General features: G+C 37.0%; 1 protein-coding gene and 1 pseudogene across 1 annotated transcript; both read left to right on the top strand.

The window, feature by feature from the left end:
• Positions 1-2,122: 2,122 nt before the first annotated feature.
• LOC127216823 (olfactory receptor 5B3-like) lies at positions 2,123-3,088 on the top strand. The gene has a single exon (XM_051177684.1). It carries the CDS (start codon positions 2,126-2,128, stop codon positions 3,086-3,088), a length of 963 nt encoding a protein of 320 aa, XP_051033641.1. The 5' UTR covers positions 2,123-2,125.
• Positions 3,089-13,583: 10,495 nt separating this feature from the next.
• Positions 13,584-18,142, top strand: LOC127216828 (olfactory receptor 5B2-like; annotated as a pseudogene).
• Positions 18,143-20,012: the final 1,870 nt, after the last annotated feature.

Genomic DNA, 20,012 nt, shown 5'->3' with positions numbered 1-20,012 from the left:
AGAAAAGGTAAATTGGGCAGGGAAATGTCAACACTTCGCTCATGACAATGAAGCTCTGCATTATCAGTACCAACCCGTTGTCCCATCATAATAACAATGTGAAAGACTATGTGACCTGTAGGATACATTTGAAAGTTGACTTTCAGATGGAGGATTGGTGAAGATCTTTTCCCAGTCTGAGGCCTGACATTTGGTCTTGTCAATTGTGTTCTTTGCCTTACAGAAGCTTCTCAGTTTGAGGAGGTCACATTTACTAATTGTCGAACTCAGTGTCTGTGCTACTGGAGTTATGTTCAGGAAGCAGTCTCCTGTACCCGATTTTTCAAGGGTACCTCTCACTTTCTCTTCTAAGAGTTTCAGTGTGGCTGGATTTATGTTGAGTTCTTTTATCCATTTGGACTTGAGTTTACTGTTTGGCAATAGACACAGGTCTATTTGTAGTTTTCTATGCCCTATCATCAAGTTGTGCCAGCACTATTTGTTGAATATGCTTTCCTCCTCCCATTGTATACTTTTAGCTGTTTTGTCAAAAATCAAGTATTCATAGGTGTGTAGGTTAATATCAGGATTTTCTATTTGATTCCTTTGGTCTACTTGTCTATTTTTCTGCCAAACCCAGGCTGTTTTCAGGACTATAGCTCTATAGTAGAGCTTAAAGTTGGGAATGGTGATGCCTCCTGAAGTTCCTTTATTGTACAGAATTGTTTTGGCAATCCTAGGTCCTTTTTTTCATATAAAGTTGCTTATTAATATTTCAAGGTCAGTGAAGAGTTGTTCAGGGATTTTGATGAGGATTGCATTGAATCTGTGGATTGCTTTTGACAAGATTGCCATTTTTACTGTTTATCCTACCTATCTAAGAGCATGGGGAATCTTTTTATTTTCTGGCATCTTTTTTATTTTTTTCTTTAAAAACACAAAGTTCTTGTTATATAGGTCTTTCACTTGTTTGCTAAGTTTTACCCCAAGACACTTTATGTTGTTTGTGGCTATTGTAAAGGGTGATGTTTCTCTGATTTCTTTCTCAGCCCTTTTACCGTCTGCACATAGTGGGGATAGTAGAGGGTCTAGAGAAATCTTTACACCCTCACCTTCAGGAAAGTAGGTAGGTCTTATTTATAATTCTCATTTTTCATAGGAAGTATGATGTTAGAAGGTAAATTACAGACAGCTGCTAAAGGAATATGAGTTCTGTGCTAAACATAACTGGGGTTACACCTCACTTAGAGTTGCCTCTGCTGCTTGAACTTGCTCTCATAATTTTCCAGTTTTCCCAAAATTGGATTGTTCTTTGAGATGTGATATGATTTTGTTGTTAAACTCATCTTTACCACTGTTTATAATTGTAGAAATGCATGAATATGCAGTTCAAAAAAAAGAATACAAGTCAAATAAGGGTAATAAATTAATTTCTTGCCATTTTATTATTTAAAGAAGGATTGCTTCATATTTCAGGATTCTATTTGCTTGATTTTACCTTCACTGACTGTTAAAGGTATTTTGAACAACATGTGAAACTATTTAAGATTCAGTTATTTGCAATTAAAGTTTAAATTTAATTTAACTTAAACCTATTTTAGATCTATTTAGGAATTATTCAGCCTGTGTTAAAGTTTTACAAGGTTACTGAGACAGATTATAAAAAAAGATCATATCAGTATGAATGAGTATGAATCAGTATGAATAAGCACTTTTTTGTGCTTATTAATTTATAGAAATTGTAACAAAAACATTATTAGGAGGTTATTATGAGAGAACAATCAAAGCATCCACAGCAACTTTACAGGTAAGCACAGGGAAATACCAGCTTATACTGTAATTAGAAGAAATGAACTGTCAAATACATTCATTCATACTAATCATTTTCATTAAATATTAAGTTGTCCATATGTCTATTTACAAACCATTAAACATTTTAAATTGTATGTATGATTCACATTTGATATCATGAAATGTAATTGGTACATTCACTTTGGTTTTCAAGTTTGCATATTCTTTTGAAAAATCTTGAGGTAAAATTTATAGGCAGAGTACATATTCCTTAATACCTTCTGATTACCATTGTGTTTCATTATCACATTACCCCCCCACCCCGTTTTTTTCATTGCTGCAGAGATTGTATAACATGATGAACAGGACTGAAGGGACACACTTCCTCCTGCTGGGACTCACTGATAATCCAAGCCTACAGCTTCCCCTCTTCATCACCTTCCTCCTCATCTACACAGTCACCCTTGTGGGGAACCTTGGAATGATCCTGTTGATTTTGACGGACTCACGGCTCCATACTCCCATGTACTTTTTTCTAGGTAACTTGTCTCTGGTGGACTTTTGTTACTCTTCAGCAGTCACTCCAAAAGTCATGGGTGGTTTTCTTATAGGAGACAAGGTCATTTCCTATAATGACTGTGCTTCTCAGATGTTCTTTTTTGCAGCCTTTATTACTGTGGAAAATTACCTTTTGGCATCAATGGCCTATGATCGCTATGCAGCAGTTTGCAAGCCCTTACACTATGCTACCATCATGACTACAAGTGTATGCACATGGCTGATCATTGGCTCTTATGTCATTGGTTTCCTGAATGCCTCCATCCACATTGGAGACACATTCGGGCTCTCTTTCTGTGAATCTAATGTGGTCCATCACTTTTTCTGTGACATCCCAGCAGTCATGGTTCTCTCTTGTTCTGACAGACATGTCAGCGAGCTGATTCTTGTCTATATAGTGAGCTTCCACATATTCTTTGCCTTCATAGTTATTTGTATATCCTACACATTCATTTTTGTCACCATCCTGAAGATGCATTCAGCCACAGGACATCACAAGGCTGTGTCCACCTGTGCCTCCCACTTCACTGCAGTCTCCATTTTCTATGTAACTAGTATTTTTATGTATGTACAGCCCAGTTCCAGTCATTCTATGGACACTGACAAAATTGCCTCTGTGTTCTATACAATGATCATCCCCATGCTGAATCCTCTGGTCTACAGCCTGCGGAACAAAGAGGTGAAGAGTGCATTCAAAAAAATTTGTTCTGGATGCAAAATTATCTTTTTGACTCTGATTTATCATTTCAGAGATTCATGATGCTGGATATATTCTTTTCCAATATTATCTAGTTATTGAATTATATTTAAAACCCACCTTTTATGCAAGAATCATTGTTTTACAAAAGCAAACAAATAAAATAGGTCAAGTTGTTTCTGCAAATACATACCAAATGAGAATTTCTAAAGCATCTCAGGGGATGTTTACACAAACATTCTGCCAGGATATTGATTAGTGCACTACATTTTCCAGGTTTCTTGAAGTAACATTTTAATACAAAAGCACTTAAGTGAAGAAATAAGCATTTGAACAGTAAATATGCATGTGGGAAACCTATAATGAAAGGCACTAAGGGATGTGGGTTATTTTTCAGATTTAAATGGCACATGGCTTATCTGGAGATTGATATTATTTGTTAATTTCTCTGTATTCACATTTACTCAGGTAGATAATGAGACGTGTATACTCATGTCTAAAAATGTTTCTAGAATATCTTATACTCACAGCAGTAGATTTATAAAGATTTGTTCTCATCAGTGTTTGTGGCCAGCATCTCATCCATTGTTGGCTTTACTGACTAGAACAGGAATCAGACAAAGGGGCAGCTCTTCCTCTCACTTTCTTTGTAGCTGGCTCTCTCTTTTTATCTCTTCTCTATCATAGTAAATAAGGATCAGGATAAACAAATAGGCCGAATAGATGTTTATTCAGGGAGAAATAACTTACAATCTAGACAGATGAACACCAGGAAATTCAACCCGATCCTCTCCTGTCCGAGTCATGCCAGAAAGAGAGCGCCTTTCCTGGCCCCCTCTGACCTCCTTCCACAGGTCATTCCACCCATGGCTCCATCCCCAATGGGCGTGGTCAGTGCCACAGAACTATCTCCCTACAATTCCCCTTTTAGTCTAAAGAAAAGATTTAGGCTTAATACAAAACTATATACAAAACAGTGAATAACAAGTGTGCTCTAAGAAAAGGAAAATCGAGAACAAAATGACCTACATATCTAGTCCTAGGGTGAGGGCATAATGGAGTTTACAATAGAGTTGTCCTAAGCTGGAAAACGTAAGTCTAGTACCTAATATATCTAACTAGGAAGAGAGAATAATAGTTGTGATAGTTTAATCTTCAACCTCATCAAGACCTGAGAAGGAAATTAACAATACTAGAGTAGACAGGAAATGCGGATGGACAACTTCCAAAAGGTGCAGCAAGGACAGAAACAGCAAGCCATCTGAACAGTCACCTTAGGTCTCACAGCCACGTTGGTACACCCAGATTTGGCTAAGGCCAAGAGAACTTGACAGACCACAACAACAGCAGGGAGGTAGAATGGCTGTCTTACCCTGACTTGGCAAGGTCAAGCAGTCTTCTATATTTGTCTCCTGCAAGCACATAGGACTGCATGTCCAAATCAGTGGTCACGGTGGGGGCAATTCTTTGCCCAACAGGCCATTAGCTAAGGCGAGATTGAACTCCAGCAGGAGCAACAACAGTGTCCAACATATTTTCGGGAAAGTGCACGGTGCTGTCAGGAGCAACAGTGTCTCATGTCAATGGAGTACTAATATTAAAACATTTAAATGCCATGTTTTGCATGTCTATGAAGTGATTGAAGATTAAGCATCTATATCTGACTAATCTCATAGGTACAGGAAATGTGAGTGAAGATAATCTGTAATACTCGGGAACTTAGCTAAAAAGACTGATTAAAACTTCCCTGAGTAAAGCAGGAACAAATACTTAAACAATATAACTATTATGTATACATACATGTAAATCCCTAAAATAGAGGTAGAGTATAAGTGTCAAGACAAGAGGTAGAACTATAAAGGGCAGCAAGATAAATATCCCAAATTGTATCAATATACAAAATGTCTTGAATACAAGAAAAGTATACATACATAGAATATGGTAAAAAATAATGTGCATAAAACATTGTAAGTGGAAATATTTAACACAATATAACAAAATATAAACTTAATTTTACATAGCTTACCACATAAGAATACACAACAATGTAAGCTGTAAAATACTATCTCATTCTTACTCAAATTCTCAAGAAAATAGGCTAATCTACCTATATCCCATCTAAACCATACCTTTCCCAACCACTCCCTATTCCTGTCTAAAAGATAAACCCGAGTGTAAGCATCACCCAATCCCAAATAACTAAAACCAACCCAAAGACGATGACTATTATCCCAAAATTCCAAGGGTAGGGAAAGGGGGGCATCGTCATATTAAGATTACTTCCTGCTGAAATGGGACGATGATTGCTCCAATGGATCCTGTAGGAAGAAAATTTTTAGCAACCAAATTTCTCAACAGAACTGGCTGTGACATATGTAGCTACTCACTGTGTGGCAGGAAATGCTTGACTGTAGTTCTATTTGAAACTCTGGCCAGGGTGTAATAAAAAGGTGCACCATTACAGCTAGCTAGTCATGAGTTTTCTCGAGCAAAACAGTCTCAAACTGGTTTTAGGGTGATGTTTGTAGTTCAGATGCATCAGGTTGTGTCAAGTGGAAACGATGATGTGGGGCCCCATCTTCTTTCCGGAGAGTTCAAAGACTGCTGTTAGGAGTTGTTATTTTTCCTTGTGGAAAAGTTACACATCAATATTAAAGTAAAATTTTTAAGTTTTAAGGTATGCATTAGGGAAAGACAACAATAAGCATTAAAAGTATGTGAGAAAATTAGGATTTCAGAGAGAAAATTGCATATAAGATATGAGTCCCCAGATTTTGTTTTCTTCTGCCTTACACCAATTGGCTTCTTGATTTAAGGCAGAAACCATGAATTTAATCTTAACAACATGCTTGAATTTAGAGAAGAAAAGCCAAATCCAACTCCAAAGCCAACATTGGTTTACAAAAATTGGGACTTCAGGAATACTAGATAGTAGAGAGAAATAGATTTCTATGTAGAAATAGTTTACTACAATTAAATATATTTTTTTACCATATATCAGATTCTGCTTCCTTAAGTGATTGTTTCTGAAGAGCTGTCTTCTCTTCTGTAGGCACCTACATGTTCAGTGTCTTTTGGCTGTTTGATGATAGGTTTTCTCTGTTTTCCTGTAAAAACAAGAACAGAACACTTCCCCTACCTTTGAGAGGCCTCCGCACACCTCATAGGACCTAATTTGTTGGATGACTTGTCATTTCTCTTCATTAAGAAGTTTCTCTTGTTCAACTCGAATCTTGATTAACTTAGATGGTATCCATAGTTTTTCTTCTCCTGTAGATACAAATGCAAAACCCCTACCCCAATGTAACACATATCCTGCTTTCCATTCTGTGGTCAGTACATCCTTGAAGTACACTGGCTGATTTAGTTCAGAAGTTTTTTCTATTGTCCAGTGTCTTTCTGCAGCTGTTTTTCCTTTTTCATCAGCATTAAGAAAGTTTAATGTTAATAAAGCATTATGTAATCTGTGTTTGGGTGTTTTGGTTCCTCCTGTCTGTTTATGGAGCATTTCTTTTAAAGTACGATTGGATCTCTCAACCACTGCTTGTCCTGTAGGATTGTGTGGTATACCAGTTATGTGCTTTATCTTGTAATACTCAAAAAACTGTTTCAATTTGCTGGAGACATATGCTGGAGCATTGTCAGTTTTTATTTGTGCAGGTATGCCCATAATGGCCATTACCACTAAAAGGTGTGTTATAACAGAATCAGCCTTTTCAGAGCTCAGAGCAGTAGCCCATTGAAACCCTGAAAATGTATCTATAGTGTGATGTACATATTTTAATTTTCCAAATTCTGCAAAATGAAACACATCCATTTGCCATATTTCATTCCTATTTATACCTTTAGGGTTACTGCCTGGTGGTAAAGGAGTTTGGTTATAGAATGAGCAAGTAGGACATTTCCTTACTATTTCCTTGGCTTGTTCCCAAGTGATAGAAAAATCCTTTTTTTAAACCTTTGCTGTTCACGTGGTGTTTCTTATGAAACTCTGAGGCTTCTAGCACACTTCCTATCAATAAACGATCAATTTCATCATTGCCTTGTGCTAGAGGACCTGGCAGACCTGTATGGGATCTGATGTGTGTTACATATATAGGATGAGTCCTCTTTCTGATAGTATCTTGTAACTGTATAAACAATGAAGTTAATTCTGTATTGTCAGGAATAAATTCTGCAGTCTCAATGTGTAAAACGACTCTCTCTGCGTATTGAGAGTCAGTAACTATATTGAGGGGTTCTTTAAAATCCATAAGTACGATGAGAATGGCATACAATTCTGCCTTTTGTACAGAATTGTAAGGGCTTTGAATCACTTTGCTAATTTTTTCTGATTTATATCCTGCCTTACCTGATTTGTGTGCATCAGTGTAGAATGTATGAACTCCAGAAATAGGTGTTTTTCTTACAATGCGTGGAAGAATCCAAATCATTTTCTTTGTGAATTTGATTCTCTCAGTTTTGGGATAGTTGTTGATAATTGTTTCCAAAAATTTACTGCAAGCTCTCTGCCAATATTCGTTATCTTTCCATAAGGAAGAAATTTCCTCATTAGTTAAAGGTACTATAATTTCTGCTGGGTCCCTTCCTATTAGCTGACGAAGTCTTAATTTACCTTTTATAATCAAGTCAGAGATCTTTTATATATATGTTTTTAGTTTTTTATTCTGTTTATGTGGTAGGAATATCCATTCTAATATGATATCTTCTCTCTGCATCAAAATCCCTGAAGGATATTCTCTAGATGGTAATATAACCAGAATACAGTCTATGTTTGGATCCACACGGTCCACATGTGCTTCTAGTATCCTCTTTTCTACCCATTCTAATTCCTTCTCAGCTTCAGCTGATAGTATTCGTGGACTATTCAAGTCCTTATCTCCTTTTAGGGCCATTTTCAAGTTTTTCAAATCATGCCCTTCAACTCCAAATATGGTTTGCAGTTGAGAAATCTCTCCTAGTAATTTTTGAAGATCATTAAGAGTCTGGTAGCGATCTCTTCGGATCTGTACTTTTTGTGGTCTAATTTTCTGTAGACCTATTTTATATCCTAGTTGATAGACTCTCCTTTTTGTATTTTTTCAGGTGCAATTTGTAATCCCCAGCAAGGTAAAACTTCCTTTACTTTCTCAAACATTTTGTCTAATATTTCTCCTTTAGAGTCAGCTAACAATATATCATCCATGTAATGATAGATTATGGATTGTGGAAACTATTTAAGAATTATTTCTAACGGTTTTTGTACGAAATATTGGCACAGGGTGGGGCTATTTAGCATTTCCTGTGGCAAAACCTTCCATTGATATCTCTTCACCGGTTGAGAATTATTATAATTAGGTACCGTGAAGGCAAATTTCTCTTTGTCTTGTTCTTATAAAGGTATAGTGAAGAAGCAATCCTTTAAATCAATAACTATAATAGGCCATTCTTTGGGTATCAAAGAAGGCAAGGGCATTCCAGGCTGTAGAGAGCCCATTGGCTGGATAACTTTATTGATGGCTCTCAGGTCTGTAAGCATTCTCCATTTACCAGATTTCTTTTTGATCACAAATACAGGAGAATTCCAAGGGCTGGTTGATTCCTCAATATGTCCAGCATTTAGCTGTTCCTGAACCAGGCTTTCTAAAGCTTCTAACTTCTCAGAGGTCATAGGCCATTGTCCTACCCAGACAGTTTCCTCTGTTAGCCATTTTAATGGTAGGGCTTTTGGTTCCTCTGTTTGTTCAGCATTTGTATTTTGTTTTTGTACTGCCTGGATATTTGGTCTCTGTCTTGTATAGTACTTAACAGTATTCTTTCCACAATCATGAGGTCGTCTATGGTTCCTATCTAATACTGGAGGAATGTTAATCTGTGTATTCCATTGCTTTAATAGATCACGACCCCATAAATTTATCCCTACATCAGCCACATATGTTTTCAACCTCCCTCTCTGTCCTTCTGGTCCTATACATTCAATCCATCTCGTGCTTTGTTTTACCTGAGACAGGGTTCCAATCCCTAAGAATTGAACATTTACCTAATGCAGGGGCCATCTTTGAGGCCAAGATTTATTAGATATGATAGTTACATCAGCTCCTGTGTCCAGGAGACCCTCAAACAGTCTATTATTCATCTTAACTATCAATCTAGGCCTATGACTATTTATAGCAGTTTGCCAAAATATACGTTTTTCATTTCCTTCTGTCATGTTTGATTCAACTTCCGTCACTAGTTTGTTATCCAGAGCAGTATGAGTTTTTATAATAGGCACAGAATTTTCTAATTGTCCTGAGGGAGATTGTCTTCCACTGTGACTGGGAATGTTCGAACCACCTGTGACGTGGGGGCCTTCGAGAGGCCCCCAAGGAGTTTCCTGATGGTAAAGGGTTTCCTTGCTTGTCTCTGGTCGATCTACACTCATTTGTCCAGTGTCTGCCTTTGCCACACCTTCTACATAACCCAGGAGGCTGAGGTCTTCTGTTTGATTCATTCCTGGGGGTGTTATTTCTAGGGAAGCTTTGCCTACAATTTCTTTTTAGATGTCCTATCTTACCACAGTTATAACATCTGACATGTTGATATCTCTTCAAACCTTTGGGGATGGCTTCTCCTACCCAAGCTTCTAAGTCACCATAGTAAGGAACTCTGTTATCTTGATATCTTCTCTGACCTTTAGATATGGCTTCTCCTATCCATGCTTCAGTCTTATTGTCATTATACTCAATGTTGCCTGTATATAGGACCCATTCATCCAAGGGTGCTGAATGCATTTTTAAAGGCACCTGTTTGCATTGAGGATTCACATTCGCATAAGCTAAAGATTCTATGAATATTCGCCTAGCATCTATGTCTGCTATCTCTAATTGTACTGCCCTAGATAATCTTTCTAGAAAGATACTAAAATGTTCTCTAGGTCCTTGCTTTATCTTGGTATAGGGTTCTATCCTCTCTCCTAATTCATGAACCTTATCCCAAGCATTCAAAGCTGCTGTACTGCATAGAGACAAGATGTGTTCATCATAGGCAGCTTGGGTTTCTGGGTCAGCATAGAGACCCTCACCAAGAATTTTATCTTGGGGATCTTTATAACCTTTCTTTAAGCCCTGAAGTTCAAGAGCTTTTGCTTCATCTCTCCATAAAGCCCTCCATTCTAATTGAGAGGAGCTTTCAAGGACAGCTGATATTAATTGATCCCAATCCTTAGGGGTTACCTTGTTATTCCATGCCCATGATTCTACTAATTGTTTCACGTAAGATGAGTGCATGCCATAAGAGACTACTGCTTCCTTTATACCTTTTAAATCTTTCATACGTATTGGTTCTCACTGATATGCAAGGACACCTTTTGGATGTTTCTTCGTTGCTGGCTTTTCATGAATAGATACAGGGAAAGCTCCCCTGACCCTAAATGGTGTGGAAAATTTTAAATCTTTTTCATGCCCTGTTAGTTCTTCTTCTGATGTATCAGACTGAAGGTCTTCTAAAGCCTGAAATCTATTCACCATTGTTTCTTTGAGTGTCTGAACTTCTTGAATCAAATAACTTTCTAGAGACTTCATTGCATCAATCAGTTTCTTACTTTCTCCAACTACAAATGATTCCATGTTTTTAATCTTATCATCCTTAGATATTATCTGAATGGCGTGTAAACTGCCTTCCAGAAACAATGTTCTATCTGCTAGCTTGCCATTATCCTCAGACATGGAAGAGATTCTGTCATCTAGTCTTTCTATCTGATGTTCCAGTTTTTTAAACTTATTAGTAGCTTCCTCCGACCAGGAGTGAGCTGTTTCTGCTAGTTTATTAATGCATTGCATTGTTTCTGTTCTGGTTATTGAGGTATCTGACATGAAACAAATTATACCTTTCAGCTCGCCAACGCCATCTTCAATATTCTGAACCTTTCTTTCTATATTTTCTATGCTTTGAATTCTATCATTTTCAATGTTTTGAATCCTTGTCTCTATGCTTTGAATTCTATCATTTTCAATGTTTCGAATCTTTGTTACTAAGTCTCCTATGGTTTGTACAAGTTCCTTATTGTTTGCTGTAATCTCAAACCATTTCTTTAAGAATATCATGTTAATGATGAAACCCATTGCTATTACAAAATAAAAGTATATATTGGTCCAGTCATAAGTTTCTTCTGCTAAAATCCCTTCTACATATGAAGTAAAATAATTCCTAAAGTTCTGCATAGTAAAATTATCTGCCATAGTTATGGAACAATTTATCTCAGATTTTATATCAGCTTAAATTTCAAAGGATTTTACAATTACCTTGGTGTAATTTTGCTGTCCTGGAACTTTGATGCTTTAGTTGTATATCTCAGCTTTTGGTAGTTATGCTTGGAGGTGTGTCACCAAATAGCGCCTAGCCGCCGAGGCTCGTCTGATCCCGGTTTTGCAACCTAGAAGTGTGCCACCAAATATTGTCCGGCAGCAGACGATCCTTCTGATTCCGGTCCCTGTAAAATAGCTCTTAACAAACTATGACAAGCAGAATTTTGTTAAAAGGGGACTTTTGGAGTTACTTGGAACACAAGACGAAATGCGTGCAAGCCGGGCTGGTGCTGCCAAGTGGCTCTGCGCAAATGCAAAGTCCCGTGCGGAAATGGGCAAAAAATGTTAAGCAGTAAGTGCCTTCTCAGGTCTGCTTTAGCGGCAAAGATCTCCTTTACAGTAAGAAAGAGGCAAATGTCCCAAAGCTGTGGTGAGTCCACCTGGTTAAACCCTGCCCGTTGGGGAAGGTGAGGGAGGGGGGGTGGCTTCTGCCGCCTGGGGGTGAAACCCAGGTAAATCCACTTCTGACACCAGATATCGCGGTAAATAAGGATCAGGATAAACAAATAGGCCGAATAGATGTTTATTCAGGGAGAAATAACTTACAACCTAGACAGATGAACACCAGGAAATTCAACCCGATCCTCTCCTGTCCGAGTCACGCCAGAAAGAGAGCGCCTTTCCTGGCCCCCTCTGACCTCCTTCCACAGGTCACTCCACCCATGGCTCCACCCCCAATGGGCGTGGTCAGTGCCACAGAACTATCTCCCTACACTTCTCTTTCCCTCCTACCTTCTTCCTTTTTTCCTTATCCCCTCTTCTCCTCTTTCTCCTTCTTTTAACTGGAACATATATCTTCCTTTACTCTTTGACATGAGGACTTCTCTCTAAGCTCGGGACTTAAGTCAGCCATCTCACTCTCCCCTTTCTTCGCATGGGGACTTTAGTCAATTAACTACTTGTTTTCTTTATTCCTTAGACATCTGTCAATATATTGGGATTTTATTAGGCTTTTTATACTTTCACTATCACATGAAACCATATACATACTAAATGTCCTGATTCATAAATATACATGTGAACATGCATGCACTTTTCCCCCAAACTTTTTAAAATTTAAATTAGAAGCAAGCTTTTATTACATGTGAATCCCAGTTCCCTCTCACTCCCCTCATCCCCTGCTCCTCACAACCCCACTATTCCATTCCCTTTCTGCACCCCAGGGAGGGTGAGGCAATCCATGGTGGATCATCAGTCTGTCTTATCATTTGGTGCCAGGGCTAGGCCCTCCCCCATGTGTCTAGGCTGAGAGAGTGAGTATCCATCTATGTGTAATGGGCTCCCAACATCCATTTGTATACCAGGGATAAATACTGATCCACTACCAGAGGGCCAATAGATTGCACAAGCCTCCTAACTGACACCCCCGTTTAGGGGGTCTGGGTTGGACATATTCTTGTTTCCCAGCTTTCAGACTGGGGTTCATGAGCTCGCCCTTGTTGAGGTCAGCTGTTTCTGTGCACTTTTATGTGCTTTTGTTGCACTGCTGAACCCATAAAAAGTCCAGATGTATTTATTGCTGATAATTTAATTTTTATTTTTATATAATGATGTAAATTTTGCATAACATTTAATTATTTCACTGACATTATAAGGGATCAGTTTCAGAAGACTCATTGTTAAAGGACAGTGTGTATTCTATTTGTATATTTTACTGAAATATTCTGACATTTCCTATTGATTAGTATTCCTGTTTGATCATGTCCTTTTATACAGCCAATAGATTCATGTTTTAATTTTTAGAAGGATGATTTGTCAGAGTACACACAAACATAATAAAGTTTTAAAAATAATCTTTTTTCTATTACTACATATTCTAGACTCTTTAAACATTTTAAAATTGATTATTTGAGAATTTCACATCATGCACCTCAATCTTGTTTATTTCCTCTTACTCCTGTAGCATGTTTCCCAAAGAAAAAGTTAGGAAATATTAACTAAAAACAAAATGAACCACTTTGCTTCTCCATCCTTCCTACCTTTCCAGAATCTCTTCATTCATCTTAGTGTCATTGGGAATTGCAATGTATCACACAGTATATCCTTTATTGTTTTACTTGCAAATGTTCATTGCAATGAGTTCTTGGTCTGGTTCAATGCCTCTGGCTTCTGGTGCACAATCAACACTGAACCATTACTGAAACCCCTCCCAGATATCCTGCCATTTTCCAAATCATGGAAATCCTGTAGCTATAGTTTTGCCTGACCAGTCCATTCACACCCTCCAGGAGGTCATGGATGAGATATTTGCTAGGGTGGAGCTGCCTCCCTCAGGTGAGGGGTGGAATCAGCACTTACAAACCAATGCCATCAGGGCCAGCTCTACCATTCCTACAGTGAGGGGTGGGGCCATCTCTCCTAAGTGTGGGTCCAGTTCTTCCAAGAGAGACAAGACCAACTCTTCTGCTTCAGGGGCATGTGAGGGGCAGGGTCAGCATTGAGAGATGCTGACTCAGTATGGCTCTCAGATTTCCACATGTATTGGTTCCTATGGTCCCCTGGGATATCCTGTGCCATGAAGATCAGTACAGATCCCAGCTGCAGCAGGACTCATGGGCCCAGACATGTCCCTAGGCAGCAGTTGTAGCTTGGATGTCACTGTGGTCCCAGTAGCAGTCCACAACACCCAGCTTGAATGCTGGATTACCAGCTATCAGTCTGGGGGCCCATTATCTCCTCCTTGTTCAGGTCGGCTATCTCTGTAGGTTTCTGTAGCCTGGTATTGTCCTTCTTCTCTGCATCTGGAATCCAGTTCAGATCAGTGTTTAACTGTAGGTATCTGCTTCAGTTTCCATCAGCTATTAGATGAGGGCTCCATGATGGTGGATAAGTTAGTCATCAATGTCATTATCAGGGAAGGACATTTCCACTGTTGCTCAAATTGTTAGTTGGGGTCAGTCTTGTAGGTCTCTGGAGATTTCTCTAGAGTCAGTTTTCTCTTCAAACCTATAATGGCTCCCTCTTTTATAGTCTCTCTCTCTCTCTCTCTCTCTCTCTCTCTCTCTCTTCTTTATTCCTCCTCTGACTCAATCTTCCTAGTTCCATGTTCTTTCCTCTCCTTCCCTTCTCTTTCTTCTAGCCCCCTCTCCACTCACTGCCCCCCCACTCCCAATATGCTCAAGAGATCTTGTTCCTTTCCCCTTCTGTGAGGGACCTTGTATGAATTTCTTGGAATCTTTCTTGTATCCTAGTTTGGTTGTTGTCTTTTTTAAATCTTCAAGTTCTATTACTGTTTGTGGCTTCCATTTTTGTCATAAGAAATCCTTCATTATCCTAAGAATCTTTTCCCTATTGCTGTAAAAAATTGTGTATTTCTTGAGGCTCTGTGACATATTTGACTTATTGTTTCATCGTCGTGTATGTGTGTGTGTGTGTGTGTGTGTGTGTGTGTGTGTGTTGTGTATGTGTGTTTTGGGATGGGAGAGATATATTCCTTTAACAAATTTGCATTTTGGAAAGTATTTAAAGTTCTTATGAGCATTATATAGTTAAAAACATGAGTCTATCCCTTGTTCCAAAACTTCATTTTTGGGATTGAGGTGAGATGGCAACACTGTAGGTGTTAAAGAAGAAAACTATTTTCTGAGGAAGGATCATTATTGGGGAAAAGGTAAGGTTCCAGCATGAAGGAGATTAAATAATGGGCTAGGAAGGTAAACTAACAAAAACAAAGGTATGAAAAAAATCATAAATGAAAAGCCCATTGCTTTGCACACTGGTTTAAAGTACAATAGAAAATGTGGTTAGGAATTATTGTATGAGAAAATAATCTATTTTATATTAAAATAAAATACCCATTAAAACTTTTTGCTAAGAATATTTCTTGATATATCTTATAGAATGTCCCTAATGAGCTTAAAAGAGTCATCACACATTTTACATTTCAAAACCAATTGATGATATTAATGTGAAAAGATATGTGCACAATAAAGTAACCAATGTGATTCCCATGGGTCTCTTATTGCTTCCACACAATGTCAGGCAGAAACTGAAGGTAGACTCCTGAGAAAAGTCTCTAGAGGTTGCCAGGTCTGTAAAATTTGCCTCATATCTTCATATAGGAGTTTCTGAATCACAAATACAATTCCATACCACAGTATTGAAGGGATAAATTTCATGCCATGCTTAATTGGCCAATGTTTTCATTTCAGTTGTAATAATTAATCATAGAGCCTTCTGCAAAAAAGTATTAGCTAGGATCCTCAACCATGGTGAGAGAAAATATATAAAGAAGTATTACAGTGATAAACTTTTAAATTCAAAGATAAGCATTAGACTGATATATTTTAAAATTTTTAGCTTTGCCTTGAAACTTTTCTTGTATGTCTTGTATGTCTTGTAATTAGTCTTATAGCTAAAATTTCCAAAATTTGTGGCAAGTGTGACATTACCTATGAAGAAGAGAGATATTATGGATAGGAAACTAGGATATGATACATGTTAGTGCTCATTTGTCTATTTTGTTCTGCAGATAACTGAGAATTTGTTGAATTCTACTAAGAGAGCATGTAATGCCTATAATCACATTTATGTCCCATTCCATGACTGGAATTAAGAGTAGGCTGAGTGATCTGAGTGAATAAATTTTCATCCTCAAGACAACTGGTAAGGATAAATATACAGGAAGAAGTGCAATTCATGTTAGTCCAGGAGCAGATATATTACTGAAAAATGAAAATACCATTTTCCATAGTTGAAAACAGAATCCCTAACTCTGACATTTTCACCATAGGTAAAAGAAAGTTATTTTTGTTTAAATGATAAAAATGGTCCTGAGTTAACATAGTGAAACTTTGTTTAATCATTTTCTTTTAATTCATACAATTGAAAGAAGGGAGTAAATGTAACCTAACGGTTTAAATAAGATCATGGCCAGTGATAAATGTGGAATTGTCAAACTTTATTGAGTTCACTAGTGAATTGGATGGTATATTTATTTGTTGTCCATTTATTTGAATTTTTAAAGAATCAGTGTGTATATAAACAAAATATTTTCTCTTTAAATTTTGCATACAATATATTTTGATCAACTTCTCCTACTCTAACTCCCCATAGACCCATCTCTACCCCCAAATGTTATGTCTTCTTTGCTTCTATCCCCCCTCTCAAAAATCTCATAAAATGAAAACACAAAAAGCATAAAAATTTCCAAAAATATCTCATGACTTACAAAAAGCTCACAAAAACCATGAATTTCACTTTGTGTAGACCAACTACTCTTAGTCCTCATACCTGCTGGTTGATATGTACAGTAACACTGTATTGGAAAATTGTGATTTTATCTTAGCCAGTGGGTATCATTTATAGATAGTGTTTTGGTTATAAGTGAGAGTCTGTGTCATCTTTCCCCCTCTCCATGTTGAGGCCCCATCTGCCTTGAACTTGTGCATCCTGGCACAGTCTTCCTGGCACAGTCTCTGTGAGTTCACATCTATGTCTGTCCTGTTGTGTTTGGAAGACACTCTTTTTTTGAAGTCATCCACCTCCTCTAGCTCTTAAAATGTTTTTCCATCCTGTATATCACATAATTCCTTGAGCCCTGTGTGTGTGTGTGTGTGTGTGTGTGTGTGTGTGTGTGTGTGTGTGTGTATGTCGAGGGTGGGTGGTGCTTTGCTGGCAGTATCTCATTTAGCATAAGATGCTCCAAGGTCTTTTACTCTTTGTACAGTAATAGACACCACTTTTAAATTGAATGTACTCTTCATCAAATCTCTTTATATTTAGTAGCAGGAAACCATGTATATAGCTAATACATTAAATTGGCATTCAAAGTTCAGGCTTTTGTAAAGAATCTTCTCAAAGTGGTTGTTGCTACAATGAATGTTTATTTCTCATATTTATAGGTATCAATTTCATGTTCACAATTATATTATTTTCTTTCTAATTGCCAGATAGCATTCCTAGGCTGTTAGATAACAATTATGAAGACAGTTCTTTCTCATAGGACTGACTGATGCTCCAGAGCTTCCTCTTCCCCCTCTTTATCACCTTCTTCATCATCTACACCATTACACTGCTGGAGAATCTGGGAATGTTCCTTCTGATTCTCTTGAAGTCTTGGCTTCATACTCCTATGTATATTTTTCTGGGTAATCTTTCCCTTGTTGATATTGGTTACTCCTCAGCTATCACTCCCAAAGTCATGGCTGGGCTCCTATTAGGAGAAAAGATCATGTCTTACAATGACTGTACTGCTCAGATGTTCTTTTTTTGCAGGATTTGCTACTGTAGAAAATTACCTGTTGGCCTCAATGTCCTATGATCGCTATGCAACAGTGTGTAAACCCCTACACTATACCAGCAACATGACTTCAGGTATTTGTGCACAGGATGCTATGCCTGTGCCTTTCTGAGTGCCTGTATCTGTACTGGAAACACATTAAATCTATCGTTTTGTAGGCCAGATGTGATCCATCATTATTTTTTTTCTGTGACATGCTAGCAGTCATGGCTCTCTCTTGCTCTGATAGACATATTAATGAGCTGGTTCTTATTTGTCTCGCCACCTTCACTATCTTTTTTGCTTTCATAATAATATTACTATCCTACAGTATGATTATTATAACAATATTAAAGATGAATTCAGGAACAGGACATCAAAAGGCTATTTCCACCTGCATCTCCCACTTCACTGCAGTGTCTATTGCAGCCCAGCTCTAGCCTTGCAATGGACATTGACAAAATTGTGTTTGTGTTCTACACCATGGTCATCCCTATGCTGAATCCTCTAGTTTACAGCCTGAGGAACAAAGAGGTCAAGAGAGCATTCATGAAGATGGCTTTAAAGGAATAATAACCATTATGGTTATGACATTAAATATTTTGTGATATACAATATTAAAAGTCATTCTTATCAGATATTTTGATATACTGTGTTGTATTTTGAACATACTGCTTCAAGGTCTGATTTCTTATTTATGCTTCTGGATATCATTTTGTCCTGGGAATTAAGAAACATTATGTTTAGAAGCCAAAAGTCTGAGTAAAGATATCTTTGATATTTTTTTTAGTTTGATCTGTCAAAAACATATTTTTTACCTTTATTAATACATTTAACAACTTCTTTTTACTTTCTCCTCCTGGTACAGAGTGATAGTTAACCTTCACTGTCCACTACAATGGGTTTTTAAAAAATCTCTAATTAAATATACCTCTAGGGTTGTGTACTGGGATGTTTTGAGGTTTGCTATGCTCTGTTTCAGCAGACATAAGAATCTAATGCAAGTCATTACCTTATCTTTTTCTTTGTGCTCATATATTATTTGTATTCAGCTATCACTATGCATATACTGAGAGAATTTGCCATATAAATTTCCTATTCCTGGAATTGTCTTTATTTAAATGTTTGACATTGCTAACTGAATTTCTGTATTTGTTTTGTCTTTTCTGAAGTTAATTTTGTTAATGTGCATATATTCAAGAATTTGTATTTTTTCTGTTATCCAACAAGATGATTTATAGTTTGTTTGGTATATCCTGCTATTCAGTGATCTCTTGTTACAGCCTCTGCTCAGAATTACAAATTTCGGATCATTGGATAAATGGTTTCAAAGAATAAACTTAAATGAAGAATATATTGCCTTCCACAACTCTAAGAGGACACATAGGTATTACAAAACAGTAGAACTGTACAAAATTTTTTTTTGGGGGGGCAAAGTGTCTGAGTTTTTATTTCCAAGCCCATACCCATTTTTTTTTTGTTTCAGAAAAGAACACCAAATGACGTGGGAGTCACTTTTCTTACTGAAAAATAAACATATTACATTGGGAAAATGGTTAACTTCCTTGAGACATGGTCACCAATTGTAAAACTTATTCATTGAGTGGAATAAAAAAAATCATTTGCATCAACAGCTGATTAAGTATGCTTAGTAATTCTTTGTTAAATTTCAAGGACCATTATTTTCTGCAGAGGCTAACAGGATCAGCTCAATAGTACAGAATAAGTTTACATACCCATTCATCTTTTAAGATATTAATGGTGATTTAACATTTATTGGTTAAAGGAATTGTAGTGACTTCCAAAAGAGTTATATGAACATGTTGATTATGGCCTCTCTCTAGTGTAACTCTTCCAAATATGTATTTTGGGAGTTAGTACATGACCATAGAGTGAGTTGGAGACTGAGGGGATTCATCTGGAGAAAAGCCTAGGAAAAGTTTGCAATTAACATCTGGCATTCATAAAATCCTATATTTAACTGGTGAAGTTAAAAAAATAAAAAATTAGTCTTAGTTGAGAGACATGACTAATAGTTTCTACAAATTTTAGTTATATCTTTTATCTATTTCAGAACTATTCTGATAAAAGACCAGAAAAACCTTGAGAGTATTCTTGGACAATAATTTATAAATTAATTTTTGGCAATGATAAGGTAACCTAGGAATTGAGAACAGAATTCAGTCAGAAGAGAGTAACATTAAGGAGGAGTCAGAGTAAAATAAATTGAATTGAAAAACCCAATAGCTCAAATAGAAAAATTTAAAAAAAAAAGCCTTGCAAGTGGAATTAATAAGTAAAAGATAAAATGGAGAATCTAAACCAATTAATCAACTGACATGAAAATTTCTTTTTTTTGAATGAACATGAATTTATTTAAGAGATTACTGCTTCAATCAGCTATCACATTTCATGTAAAACATGATTTTGAAATTTCTTCATG

The sequence above is a fragment of the Phodopus roborovskii genome, unplaced genomic scaffold (genome assembly GCF_943737965.1).
Source record: "Phodopus roborovskii unplaced genomic scaffold, PHOROB, whole genome shotgun sequence".
Classification (NCBI taxonomy): Eukaryota; Metazoa; Chordata; class Mammalia; order Rodentia; family Cricetidae; genus Phodopus; species Phodopus roborovskii.
Note: the sequence above shows the minus strand (reverse complement) of the source record. Positions and strands in the feature narration are given on the sequence as shown.